Source organism: Trichomycterus rosablanca, chromosome 13 (assembly GCF_030014385.1).
Source record: "Trichomycterus rosablanca isolate fTriRos1 chromosome 13, fTriRos1.hap1, whole genome shotgun sequence".
Classification (NCBI taxonomy): Eukaryota; Metazoa; Chordata; class Actinopteri; order Siluriformes; family Trichomycteridae; genus Trichomycterus; species Trichomycterus rosablanca.
This window is the reverse complement of record NC_086000.1, coordinates 9,701,518-9,716,664: the sequence shown is the minus strand read 5'-3', so window position 1 is coordinate 9,716,664 and position 15,147 is coordinate 9,701,518. Positions and strand designations below refer to the sequence as shown.

The following is a 15,147-nucleotide window of genomic DNA, read 5'->3' as shown; positions in this document are numbered from 1 at the left end:
AACTCAAACAGCAACAATAGATGAGCGATCGTCTCTGACTTTACATCTACAAGGTGGACCAACTAGGTAGGAGTGTCTAATAGAGTGGACAGTGAGTGGACACGGTATTTAAAAACTCCAGCAGCATCTAAATAATATCTGCTCTGTGGTGGTCCTGACCATTGAAGAACAGGGTGAAAGCAGGTTAAAAAACAGTAATTGTAGAACTTCAAAGTGCTTCTATATAGTAAGTGTAGCTGATAAAATGAACAGTGAGTGTAGAAACAAGGAGGTGGTTTTAATGTTATTGCTGATCAGTGTATATCACTGTTGAGCCAGATCACAATGACAATTCAGGCTAACGATTTGTCCAGTTTCCCTAGAAATTTGACGTGTTGACAGATCTGAGGTTTCTCCTCCTAGCTAAGCACCAATTCTTGAACTTGCACTATGTTGTCATAGGTGCTTTCTCAATCCACTTGTAAAGATTTTACTCAGTTTTAAGTCCTCCTTCTTTCCAGTTTTTCAGTAGAAATTCAGCAGGTAATCTCATACAGTTTATAACCTTTACGCAGATACAAGTTCTTACTGTCTTACTGTCATCCGCTGCTGTTGAGCAGAAACCTAAATGGTTGTAACCAATGTTGTTGTGTTCAATAGTAAAATAATTTTGACAGTTTACCAGTTAGCTCTTAACCCCATCAAGCATTTATGCAAGACCCTAAAACTGCATGACATCCACCTGTCAAAACTTGCTACTGCTTTACGTTAAGGTCAATGCTTTTGAAATAGGATGTCTAACAACCTTATGATCAGGTGTCCACATATTTATACTATATAGTGTATGCATCATACAGTCATCCTGAATAACATGAAAGAGCAAAAAGTGTATTATGTTTATTACTTTTTTAAAACATGGTAATAATCACACTCACACAGCATGCAGGATGCTCAGAGCCTTTTACACTCACTGATTACAACACTAATCTGCAAAAACAGTTTCACAAATAATAAATAATGAAAATAATGTGTGTACCTGAGTGCACTGAACAATCACAATTTTTAGGAGGTCACCATACACTATATGGTACACAATACATACACAATAATCACTATCCTTTATCACTAGCCTATTTTAAAATACACACAACAATTTCACAACACACAATAAACTAAAATCACAACGTCACAACGTCCTGTAACAAATACTATATTTAAAACCTGATTGTATTTTTTCTAGCACCTATCTGCAACATTTTGTAAAAATCATATCTTTAGCACAGAAGATCTATCAGAACATTAATATGCACACTGATAACTGATTACACAAATTCTGGCAGTAATATGATAATTCCAAATGTCATGTGGACAGCATACGATTCCAAAATATAGTAATGCCATTATCATAGTTCAAGAAATCAGAAAAAGTTGTCTGGATTTCATTAAATTACCATATTTTTCATCAAATTTTTACAGTACTTTTTGTGCCAGGCTGCAACCTGATTAACATACTTGGCACTAATAATGGTGTCAAATTAGTAACACCAATGGTGTCGTTATTTTGCTGTTATACTACACTCTCAGAAATGAGTTTCTTAGGTAAAAAAAAATACACTAGCACAGCAGAGCTGACATCTTGAACTCGCCGGTTCGGATCTCAGCTCTGCCACCAGGTGATTGGCTGTTGTTTAAGGGGCGTTTGAGAGACACACCCTCATAACTGATGCAATTACGACCTCTGCTGGCTGATTGATGGTGCCTGCACAGAGATGAGGAATAATGTGATCAGGGTGTGGCTCTCTGTTCACAAAGCTGATCCACATATGAACTCACCTCGTGCAGGTGAAAAGATGCAGTCGGCTATTGCACACGTGTCGGAGGGGGCGTGTGTTAGTCACGGCTCTCCTCAGTCAGAGTGGAGTTCAATATCAGTATAGAGGAAGCGTAATGCAATTGGGTGATTGGATATGACTAGATTGAGAGGTAAATTGAGGGAAAATGGCAAAAAGAAAAAAAAAGAAATGAGGGTATTAAATATGTCTGTCGCGCCGCTCAGGTGGCGCAGCGCTAAAAACACACGCTGCAACCAGAGCTGGATCTCGAATACATCGTATCGAATCTCGGCTCTGCCTTTGCCGGCTGAAGGCTGAGTGGCTACATGAACAACGATTGGCAGGTTGTTCAGATAGGGGGCGGGACTAAAAGCCGGATGGGAACTCTCTCTCAGACTAGTGCGATTACGACCTTTGCTGGCTGGTTGGTGGCGCCTGCACGGAGATGGGGAAGGAGTGCGTTGGGGGGGTGTGGGTGTGCGCTCGTCAAGTGTAGGTGATAAGACGTTCAATTGCTGTGCACGTCTCGGAGGGGGCGTGGAGCAGCCTCGTCCTCCCCAATCGGGAGCAGGGACCAGCATTAGTGAGAGGATGATTGACGGGTAGAAATTGGATGCGCTAAAAAAAGTGGGAGAAAAAGGGGTAAAATACAAAAAAAACAAAAAAGTCTGTCGCTGGGGTGGTACCCCTCAACGATTTGTCTTTATTACCTCCAGTTTGTATTTATTTGAATAATAAAATGCATGCTGGCACCAGGACTGCACTGTAGGATGATCCACTTTGCAATGTGGTGAAGTTGAAGGACTTGGAGGTAATGTTGTGCTACCAGACACCACAGGACTATCTCAGATGTCTTGTGGAGTCCATGTCTTGGTGGGTCAGACCTGTTTTGACAGCATATTAGCTAAGTGATTATTAGTAATTATAAGTGATTATTAGATGATGAGCAAAAGTGGATCTCAGGATTGAATTCTAAAAGTATATTTAGTGCGCTATGTGATTTGGGACACTGCCTTGGTCAAGCAGTTCAATATAAGCCAGAATTATGCACCATGTAGAGCCGTTAAAGCTAATTGTGCTTCCAATTAAATAGAAAAAATACAAAACACTGAAATATGAAGTAATTTGAATAAAAAATCTATGAGCTGTTTTACTTAATTACACAAAGCTCACACACAAACCTCTCCTATTCTTCCCACCAGAAGACAGGAAGGATTTACCCTGCTGTTCAGAGCACGCTCTCTCGCTCCTCGCTGGTCTCGACATCACGTGTGGTGTTGCTGCTCCTCTTGGTGCGCACTGTGAGCAGGTTGTGGTTGAGTACAGCTCTGATATTAGTGCTCGACCCCGGAGAGATAATCAGGCTGCGCTCCTCACCGTTGTTGTTATTATTATTATGTGGTGAGGCGCTGCAGGGTGCTCGGTTCAGATTAGTGACGGCCTTTGTGTGGGGGGGTGAGCCAGCCCAGTTTTCTTCTGGGCTGCTCGCCTCAGACATCGCTTCCGAGCAGATCGACATGCGCACTGTGATCGACCGCTCCTCTTCATCCTCTGCATTCGCTTTGGGCTTTTCCTCCTCCTGGGTCTCCTCGCTCTCTTCATCCTGTAGCGAACGGTTAGAGGAGCTAGCACTGGACCTCATTCCAGAGTCAGATGACTCCTTCTTGTCCATCACGGCAGAGACAAAGCTCTTTCTCCCCAGCATCTCTTGAGGCTCATCCCAAAGTAGAGGTGTGGCGTCAGTTTCCTCTGGACCACACTCATCTTCTTCACAGGGTACGCTGTGGTAGCGTGGTCCCGGACCCTTGCTGCGGCTCACAGAGGCTTTGCGCTCTGGTTTCTCGTCCTCTTCACTGATTGGACGGAGCAGGCCCGAGTTCTGGGCGATGGAGTAGTCCATCATGTTCTCTGCGGGTTTAGAAGTTCTCTTGAAGGACTTGCGGCCATCCTGCTCATCCTCGTGCGAGAGGAGGTGCGCAGATCTGTCAGGCCCAGAGCCGGTAGCTTCCGTTTGGGACATATGAGTGATGTAGTCCTGGTAGGCACTGAGGTATTCGGCCTGCTGCCTGTCCGTCAACTTGCCGATGTCGTTAGATGACTCCTGTGAGTTCAAGCTGGACATGCTGGAAGTCCTGTGGCCCACAGCCTGGAGGACAGAATGGGGAATTGTAAACATTGGGAAAAAAACTACTCCTAGTAGGTTTTTTTTGCATGTGATTAGTCCCACAGGAAAAACAGGTTACACAAAAATCTAAAACTTTGGTCATGTAAAGACGGTAAAGTAGGGCATTTATGGATGATACTTGTGTATGCATTAAGTGTGAAGACCTTTAGAGGTGCAGGTGCTTCATGTCAAAAAAGAGGGGAACACACCTTCATGGGCATCATGCACTCAATTTTTTTTCCAAACCCCTTTTCCAAGCCACTTGTCTATACCATATACCTTATCGTGAATACAAGCTGAATCAATTCTATGAGTAGACTCCCAAGTCTACCTGTTCTCTTTGCTTGAAACATTGAATTGACTCAAGATCGACTCTCAGCCATGCAATTCAGTACATGTACAAATTAAAAGACTCTACCAATTAATTACTATCCAAAACTACACACATTTACATGATTATTGATTAAAATAATTATTTTTCCTGTCTAGTTATGGTATGAGAGACCACAAAAAGGACTACATAACCACTGAAATAAGCATTCACTGCTTCTCTATCACAATCTCTATCTCTATGACAATGTAGCACTTGCACTATAATGTAGCGTTTATTACTCTATCACTGTACACCATGCCATATAATGTATAATATTTATTCATTTAAAACTGCACATACACATTCTATGAAATATTTATGTACATATCTATACATTAATATCGATCGTAAACATTTAATCGTACTTTTATTATTAAACTATTTAGTGGTGGCCCAGCGTTGGTTAAGTTGGTTCAAGTCCCGCTGTTTTGAGCAAGGCCTTTAAGGCAGCTTTTATACAGCAAGCATATTTCACTTCGATCACAGTAGAGCTAGGCGTATATTTACAGCTTTCACATAATATGCTAAAAAAAACACTTCCTATCAAGCATGAAATAATAAACGATATTGATAATACAGACTGACAGTATTGACAGATTATTTACCTGCAGTGTTGCATGAAATGTATTTTAGTTTAACACAGAAAAGCTCTGGCAGTGGTCATTGTTTGAACACATGAGAAGATAAAAACCAAGAAAATATCGAATATCTAAGAGCTAAAACTTGCTTTTCGAAATATAAACTCGTTCAACACATTTCACTAGTCACCTTGCCATAATAGTTTTGTCTCACAACGATTTGCTAAATTCAAGGTAGCAGCTGCAAGGTAAACGGCATTACCTCATTCCATAGGCAGAGGTGGAAAGAGTACTCAAATATTGTACTCAAGTAAAAGTCCTATTACTTTAATGAATTTTTACTTAAGTACGAGTAAAGTTGCTAGTCTAAAAATCTACTCAAGTAAAAAGTAAAAGGTAACTCATTTAAAATGTACTCAGAGTAAACTTCACTTAGTTACTTTTTTAACAGGAGAGGAGGGGTCTCTTCTGTGTAATGCAAACAGGACAATTGGATATAAATCTCACAATAGTTGTTTTTAATTAAAATATAATAGGAAAAAAACATGTTGATACAACATTTAAAACATGTAGGGATGTTTAATGTGTAATTTTAGTCCCATAAAACTTTTCAAACTGTATAACCACTAGTGATGTGTCGTAGAATAATTCGATTCTATTGAACGGCCCTTTAAAATGAAACAAAGGAACCGAGTCGCGCTTCTGGGAGTCGTTTTATATATATACAGCTCTTTAAAAGAAACCGAGCCAAAAGATCCGACTCCCCATCGCAGAATTCACTGCAGCAGTTTCCAAGACGCGATTTTTTAGCGTTTTTTTACTCAGTAACGGATGTTATTTAAAATGTAGCGGATTACAATTCTTAATACAAAACATACTTAAGTAAAAGTAAAATTACAGGCTGTAAAATCTACTTTAAAAAGTACAAGTACACAAAAAAACAACTCAATTACAGTAACGCGAGTAAATGTAACTCGTTACTTTCCACCTCTGTCCATAGGAGACAACAGCACTGCCAGTGCAAAAGCGGTTTGCCAAGTATCTAAACTCTTAATTGCTCTGGTCGTATTCTGTCTCTGTTGTTAGCTGGTTTGAATCGAAGTGTCTACCAAAAAGCATAAAGGTAAATGGTTTATAGTTTTTAAGTGGCTTTATTACTGCATATATTTTTGTCTTTGTTCTGTATGGCAGTAAATAAAGCAGTGTTGTCAACAGCTTATCCATTTTGTATTTAGAATTCCTCATATGTGTAACGAAGAGTGGCGCTGTGGCTCGGGTAGCACTGTCGCCTTACAGCAAGAATGTCCTGGGTTCGATTCCCAGGTGGAGCGGTCAGGGCCCCTTCTGTGTGGAGTGTGCATGTTCTCCCCGTGTCTGTGTGGGTTTCCTCCGGGAGCTCCGGTTTCCTCCCACAGTCCAAAGAAATGCAAGTGAGATGAACTGGAGATACAAAATTGTCCATGACTGTGTTTGGCATTAAAACTTGAACTGATGAATCTTGTGTAACCAGTAACTACCTGTAGCTACCACATGTAACTAAAGTGTGTAAAACATGACGTTAAAAACCTTAATAAATAAATAAACAAACGTATGTGTAACATGTAAGAAAACAGCCTACTGTGCTTGTGTTTATTGGCTATTTGTGTTATGTAGGGATTAACTTAAGATGCTTAGTCTAGTCTTCCTTTATAAGTTTGTAGTAATTGAGTTGAGACCCAGATGCAATAGAAAGAGATGCTGGAGCAGTCTAGTCTTTCGATACTTTTATTTAAATCCAACCAGCCACTATAGAATAATGGTCTGATCTATCATACGAGAGTGAAATGCATAGAAAAAATATATACAGATGAGTTAGAGTCCAGAAATCTATATAAAACCCAAACCCCAACACTCAACCACATGAACACAGCATTTTGAGGTAAAACGCAGATCATCTGTTAGAAAAAAAACACCACTGAGTGACTTTACTCAGAATTTTGAACCACTATAGACTCTCTGCTTGGTGAATGCAGTGAGAACTTGTGTGCGAGAGGCCCATTCTGACACATACGAGTGGCTATTTTTTCTCTCGCTCTTCTCACGCACAATGTCCAATGTTAACTGTGGGTGCGAGTGTGTGTGTCAGTCCAGCTCTTCACTTCCTCTGTTCATTTAGGTCAAAGAACGCTTCGTTTGTCACCCAGTAAACCACAGGCTATTTTCACTCTTCTGATAGACTACTGAAAAGCAGAAGCTATATGTGACTACACATTTCTACTGAATGGGGAAGGTGAGAGATTGTTTTTGCACTGACTAGTCAGTAGAATTTATATACAGATAAAGACGATGCTGGCTTGACTGTAGACAGTACCGATTATGTTTCAGTCCCTTGTAATTAATGACAGACCTGCCATTACATGTCAGACATCTGACCACCTGGACGATTTTCCTCTCAGAACGAGGTGACCGTATGGGTTTTCATTGGTTCACCAAATAAATTTGGTAAGCTGGTTGATTGCGTAAGGCACTTGTTTTTACAAGAGTTATATGGGTGCTGGATAACCTTGTTGCCAAAATATTTCAACAATGAATTCTCACCCTTGACGTTGAAAAGGCTTACAGTGTTCCAATTTATGTCAGGTCTGTTTAATAGAGTAGATGTCAGAGTTCTGTGCAGGCCACTGGATTTCCTATGTGACAAACTCATCAAACTATGTTTTTTTGGTACATCGCTTTGTGCAGGAGAACAGAAAACTTCCAACTGGTGCCACAATGTTGAAAGCAAAAAAATGCATTTAGATAACTGGTTTTATACACCTGTAATCCATGACTATGGCTAAAAAATTCATAATTAGCAGGGGTGTCCACATACTTTTGGCCATACTACATAATTTTGTTCTTTTGGTGGACTTTTATTTAGATTGATCTATTCTATATAAAGTCATTGGAGCAAAAACACTCAATTTGGCAACATTTCGGAAGAGAATCAGAGGACCGAATCACATAAAAAAGTTTGCTAATTTCTTGAATATTAACAGGCATTAATAAGCTTCAGAAATGGAGCTCTAATTCACCAATAACATTTTACTCGTTGCACCCACCGTCCAGTGGTTGCTGGGGGGTCTGCTGGGGGGATGCTCCTCCAAGCCGGCATTGCTGAGCTCCTCAAAGCTGAGGTTCAGGCTGTAGTGCAGGTTGCCGTGAGGGGCAGCAGAAGCATGAGAAGGGGCAGGTTCAGACTGAAGCAGCACACTGCTGGTCTGCTCACTATCCTCTACACCTACACACTCCTCTTGCAGCATCTGGCTCTCCACCTGCCGTTGGTCCACCACCTGCGAAGGCCATAGACACACGACAGACCACATTAACCCATGTGAAGCTTAGTTACAGTTTACTAGAAGAGACCATTTTTACCGTGAATATGAACGATGGTGAAAAATAAGAAGCTTTGTGTGTTTCTGAAGTAATGATACTGCATAAGAAAATTCTACCGCTCAAGTCACACCAATTGCTTTTTTGAAACCTCCCAGAACGTCTGGTGGATAAAAAGTGTGAACACCACACTGATGGCAAAGCAATTTCTCTCTGTCTCTATGTTAATTATGTTACAACAATTTGATACAACAATCCATACTTGGCAGTTTTTAGGGAGGTGGGGAAACTAGAGTAAACAGAAAAAACCCATGTGGACAAAGAGTAAGCAAACCAAATGAGGTTTTAAAACAAGCTGCACCACTGCAACACCCATCCTTTGAAGTGGTAGTTAATATTTGGGTGCAACAGTAACCGCAGCATACAATCAGCCAATTAGTTTTTCAAGTGCAGTCAGTCGAATGACATTTGGGACTCGGTTGAAAAGATTCAGTGCAGATTCAAGCACCATGAACTTAACATGGTCGACGTACTGCCAAGTGGACAATGCACCTGGGAGCGTACCTGACTAAAATTAGACATGCATACTAACTACTTTCTTCAGTCCAAGACTGTACAGAGGGCGGATACTGTGGGTAGAGTCACACCCGTTATTATTTATGTAACAGTAGTCACATATCAAAACATACCATGATAACCAGAATTCGGTTTATTACTAACTAGCTTAGCACACAGATTCTATCTCTGTGACTCACTTTATTTTATTTCATTTTTATCAACTGCTTTATCCTGGTCAGGGTCGAGGCAGGTCTGGGTGCACAAGAAATACCCTGTACGTGGTGCCAATCTATCGTAAGGTTTCAGCCAGCCCCCATCCCTCCTCAGACACAGCCAGTCACGTACATGTAGATGGTTGGCCGACTGATAGCACTACTAAGATAGGAACACAGATCTCAGCGGTGTTGGGCTAGCATAACAGATTGCTGTGCCAGCTGAGCACCCCATGTTTCTCTTGTACAGACTTATATGGATGTAAAAGCTGTTTTTAGACTTAAGAAATGTTTAAACTAATAAACTAAGCTTAAAGTTTTACTAAGAAAGGGCCAAACTAGAACTATACTGTGTAAACACAAGCAGCCATCAAAAAGGGTGATAGCTGCTAAAGAACTGATGTAAGTCTGAAACTATTTTAAATAAAGTCTAACACTAGGTGGCTAAATGTGGCCTAAAAACCCTGGTTTATTACTGTTTAGATCAGAAGTTTACATCCACTTGAGAGAAACATGTACAGCATGCAGTACACTCATGTGGCGCAGTGGTAAAACACGCTAGCACACCAGAGCTGACATTTCAAACTCGTCAGTTCGAAACTCAGCTCTGCCAGTCGGCTGGGCTGGGCGGCTACATGAACAACGATTGGCTGTTGTTCATACAGGGTGGGGAGTCGGATAGGGACCTCGTAACTGATGCAATAACGACCTCTGCTGACTGACTGATGGCGCCTGCACAGAGTCGAGGAATAATACGTTGATCAGGGTGTGGCTCCTCACGTGATCCGCATATGAACTCGCCTCGTGCAAGTGAAAAGATGCAGTCGGCTACTGCACACGTCAGTCTCACACTCCTCAATCAGAAGTGGAGATCAGCATCAGTACAGAGGAAGCATAATGCAATCAGGTAATTGGATACGACTAGATTGGGAGGGAAATTGGGAAAAATGTGGAAAAAAAGTCCCCCAAGCTCAACTGTCCAATAAGATCATGGTCTGGTGTCTACATGATGATGGCGTCCCCTCGTAGTCTGAGGATAGATCTCCAGTGCGATGCTTGGTTCTCCGTCAGTGTTTGGCTCTCTGATGGCTGGTGAAGCCAGTTCTTGAGGCAAACATTCTTGGACATTTTTCACAAGGGATTGTAAGACAGGTGCCTACATACTTTCGGCTATATTACGTAACCAACTAGCACATGCTTAAGTTATTCAATAATAAAACAAAACTACTATGCAGCTTTAGAGTGACATCATTTAGAAGTATATAACAACACACTGCAACAAACAATGTAACAATCTGACATTTCATATCCTGTGTGCTTTCTTCTTGAGCCTCACTTCTGGTAAAAGTCTGGCTATTCAGATCCTCGAATGGATGCTGGGCTCCCACTGACAATACCCTTCCTTCATTCAGAGAGCCGCCATCTTGGACCAGATGGCTGCCTGCTTGTTGGCAACACAACATTCGTTTGTGGTAGCACAAATGGAGATCGGATCAACACGAGCTACATGTTTTCCTGATTGCAACCCTGTGCTGGATGCCTTACCAAAAGATGGACTGTGTGAAAAAGCTGCTGAGGGTGGAAATAGGGGACGGTGTGGGTGGTGGGGGGAGGGGGGGGGGGGGGGGGGGGGGACACTGATGCAAACAAACCATGAAAGATAAGAGTAGGAAACAAAATTTGCTACTAATCTACAGGAATGAATGATAGGGATGGGCACATTTATTAGAATAAACAAATATCCAAATGGTTCCTAGTGATTATTTACTAAATCTGTTATTTAAATCATCACAGATGGTAGAGTTGCTAAAACCTTGATTCAAGCAGTACTCTAAAATGTCTAAAATGATCAAATAACAATGTGAGTTTGTGTTTATTAAGTTACCCATGCTAAAGCTATATTAACTGGTTTACCTAATGCAGGAAGAGTTTATGTAAAATTTCAAATAGCTTTCTATTAACTAAACACAGTTCTACATGCTACATTCGGGATACACCAATGGAAAAAAACAGCAGCTGGATAAACATGGCTGAATATACCGGTAAGTGAAATATGTCCATACAAACTTAAAAGTGACAATAAAGATTAAATAAAATTAATGATGCACTGGACAATATTTATTTTTTGGTATTTAATCAATTTAATTAAAGTAGGTGCATCAAACACTTGAGAAAAAGTGCCACAGGGCACAGTGTTACTCAAAAGTATGTACAGTAGTTCACCCTGTAACAGCCATATTCTACACAGTGCATTTTTAAATCTAGTGTTATTTAAAGTTTTAATGTTAAATGATTTATCTAAAGCAGTGGTTCTCAGTGAGCCTTGAGGGGGGTCCTGTTGCATTTGACTAAGAAGAGTAGAAAATGATCATGTGATGGTAAGGGAGATCTCAATCACGTTTCTACACTCACTCTCCATTTTATCAGCTCTGTAGTTCTACAATTACTGACTGTAGTCCATATGTTTCTTTGCATGCTTTGTTAGCCCCCTTTCATGCTGTTCTTCAATGGTCAGGACCCCCACAGGACCACTACAGAGCAGTTATTATTTGGGTTTGCATCATTCTCAGCACTGCAGTGACACTGACATGGTGGTGGTGTGTTAGTGTGTGTTGTGCTGGTATGAGTGGATCAGACACAGCAATGCTGATGGAGTTTTTGAACACCTCATTGTCACCGCGGGACTGAGAATAGTCCACCAACCAAAAAAAATATCCAGCCAACAGCGACCTGTGGGCAGCGACCTGTGATCACTGATAAAGGTCTACAAGATGACTAACTCAAACACAAGCAATAGATGAGCGATCGTCTCTGACTTTACATCTACAAGGTGGAGCAACTAGATAGGAGTGTCTAATAGAGTGGACAGTGAATGGACACGGTATTTAAAAACTCCAGCAGCACTGCTGTGTCTGGTCCACTCATACCAGAACAACACACACTAACACACCACCATTCATGTGAGTGTCACTGCAGTGCTGAGAATCATCCATCACCTAAATAATACCTGCTCTGTAGTGGTCCTGACCATTAAATAACAGAATGAAAGCAGGCTAAAAAGGTTTGTAGAGAAATAGACGGACTACAGTCAGTAATTGTAGAACTACTTTTAATGTTATGGCTGATCAGTGTATAGCCTACGTCGGGTCTTTGAGAATGGACCAATTTTTGATTCGCCCACCTCAAAAGAGCAAAGGTCAATGGATGGCAACTACAAATGACTCTGATTCAGTTGTAGAAGTGAATCTCAGGTGAGAAAGGTCCCACCACAAGTTCACCAAAAGTAAACCCAGTACATCAACCAAAATCAGAAAATACCATGATTTATTCCTTCATCATGGATTCATCGAAATTTCCATTAGAATGAAGACAATACTCCAAAAATTATTTTAAACACAGGGGGGTCTAGGAGAAAAAAAAGGTTAAGAACCCCTGAACCCCACTAAAGTATGTGGTGTATCCTGATCAGGGTTGTGGAAGACTGGACGCAAGGCGATATATATATTTATAAATAAGTGAGGCAACAGAAAACAGATATTTTTCTTGGAGATTAAGATTAAAATTTAGGCTCTGTGACTAAGTAAAAATACTTGATCATTCCTGATAATGTGCCCAACCCCTAGTAAACAACAAGTAAGGCCTTACCATCACCCTAAAGAGGTGCCAGTCTCCGAAGTTCATATTCATCTCCTTCTTAAGCTCGTCCAGGTTACACTGGCTCAGGACACGGCCGTTCACGTTCGCCTAGGTTTGTAGAAATACACAAACTGACTTCAATCCACACTGTATGAGCTGTTTTTTTTTTTTATTTAAAAAGCAAGGTCTCTGGGAAAACAAGAAGCAAGCTTGTGTTGTACATGTTAGAATATTCTGGAGGACAGAGTGCTTGCTCTGGTACTACAATGGAGAGCTTTCAGTGCTGTTGCTGCACAGCTGTTAGTTTGGATGATGATGGTCTGAAAGCATTAGTCATGTACCATTTCACACATTGTGGTCAATGGAAAACAAGGCCTGAAGAGTAAAATCTGTTTAACCAGGTGTGGATGATAAAGCTGGACTGTTCCAGGAATGCCAATAATAAATCTGGTTTATTTTAATTTTTAAACAAGGTCATGAAGCTTTGACATGGTCAGCTAGGCCTTGTGGCACTTGAGAAAAACACTTTTCGGCAGGAGACATGCCCCATTTCTCATTTCAAATGGTAATGAGTGCAAGTGGTAGCTTCAACTTTGAATATCGGCTTTAAATAAAGCATAAAATACAGTACTATGTAAATATTTCTCAACATCACTTGTTGGAAAACCGCCTCAGTTAAACGCTGATGTTGAAGCGGGTCACAAAATCGGCATGCATTGTGGGAGATGCAGTTTATGTACAATTTTACAGCGTATTTTAAGACAATCATACATCTTTTTTTTTTTTCTTTTTTTTTATAATAATTTTCTAATACTTTAGCGCATCCAATTTCATCCCATCAATCATCCTCTCACCAATGCCGGTCCCTGCTCCTGGTCGGGGCTGACGAGACCGTTCCACGCCTCCTCCGCCAATCGACCGTCTTATCACCCACACTTGACGAGTGCAGCGCGGCAGAGCACCGTGCACGGAGGATCACACACTCCACCGCACCCCCTCCCGTCTCCATGCAGGCGCCACCGACCAGCCAGCAGAGGGAGAAACCGCCCCAGTCCTGAGAGAGTACCCCCTCCGGTCTCAAATCCCACCCCCCACCTGAACAACATGCCAATCGTTGTTCATATAGCCGCCCAGCCTCGACCGGTGAAGGCAGAGCTGGATTCGAAACGACGCACCTTCGAGATCCAGCTCTGGTTGCAGCGCGTGTCTTTTACCGCTGCGCCACCTGAGCGGCCCGATCATACATCTTTTAAGCTCTCGCGGGCCACATAAGATGACGTGGTGGGCCGGATTTGGCCCGCGGGCCTTGAGTTTGACACATGTGCTCTAAATAATTAATTTCACCAATAAATATATTTGCAAAAAAACCCTACACAGTCTGTGTACTGGCTACATACATGTTACAAATGTTGTTGCTTGGTAATCAGGACCTACCTTTTTAACAGAAGCTGTATATTGTTCCAGCATACTGGAGTCCAAGCCCTCGATCTGTCGGAGTCTCTCGCACACACCGTCAGTGCTTAAAGAGCTAAGGATTCCCAGAGGTAGCACAGCACCAGAGGCCTACACACAAACCAACAGAGTTATAAACTAACCCCAAATATTAATATTCATCCATGCAGCCATGCAGGATGCAGCCTGAGAATGTGTGCCAGTGGATGCCATACGATAAAAAAGCAAGTATAACTCGTAAATGAAGGCATGGCAGAAGCAGAGCCAAATAGTGGCACGGTGCAGCATGAGGCAATGACAAATATTAGTAAAATATGAATACAGAGGTGATAAGTATTAAAACAAGTATTAAACATACAGCACATGTACTTATCTGGTGCAATCACAAGAGACAACATACAGATTCTAACCACACACCTCTCCACCCAATCTCACTACTGAAATCCAATTCATGTGGTGCTCTTTAGTAAAACCAGGTGGATGTGTGAAGAATTGGAAGAAATGAAGACACTGCAGCTTTGTATTGAGTACCAGCTCTTTATGGCATTTATACAAAACATAATGATTCAATCAGGAGCTCAGAGTTGGGTGCATCTTACAAAAACGAGTACATGCTGACCAAAGAGCAAGCCAACAAGCATTAAACCAAACAACTAGCATCTCTTCACACTTGCAGCTTAGTGACAGGGAATGTCTAAGTGCTTATATATGAAATTATTTGTATTAAATTAGTTCTATGTGTCCAGCATTGTGGCAAAAGATTAGAGAACTCAAACCGAGGGCAAGCTGGTACTGGACTGGTAATCAAAAGGTTGCTGGTTCAAGCCTCACCACTGCCAGGTTGCTGCTGTTGGGCCCTTGAGCAAGGCCCTTAACCCTCAATTGCTCAGATTGTATACTGTTACTGTACTGTAAGTTGCTTTGGATAAAGGCGTCTGCTAAACGCTGAAAATGTAAATGTTAAAGTCAATTTCCCTGTTTCGACAGTTAGATGAGTTGGGTATGGAGGAAC

General features: G+C 41.4%; 1 protein-coding gene across 3 annotated transcripts in view; it reads right to left on the bottom strand.

Moving 5' to 3' along the window:
• Window positions 1-861: 861 nt before the first annotated feature.
• Window positions 862-15,147, bottom strand: part of kidins220a (kinase D-interacting substrate 220a) — a 103,261-nt gene continuing 88,975 nt past the window's right edge. For 2 of the 3 annotated variants that reach the window (XM_063008096.1, XM_063008094.1), the window contains 4 exons: window positions 14,118-14,246; window positions 12,693-12,791; window positions 8,007-8,237; window positions 862-3,957 (listed from right to left, as the gene is read on the bottom strand). In XM_063008096.1, the coding sequence (XP_062864166.1) occupies window positions 3,040-3,957; window positions 8,007-8,237; window positions 12,693-12,791; window positions 14,118-14,246 (1,377 nt within the window). In that variant the 3' untranslated portion in view covers window positions 862-3,039. The remainder of the gene's footprint in view (window positions 3,958-8,006; window positions 8,238-12,692; window positions 12,792-14,117; window positions 14,247-15,147) is intronic. The other variant, XM_063008095.1, reaches the window with a different exon arrangement.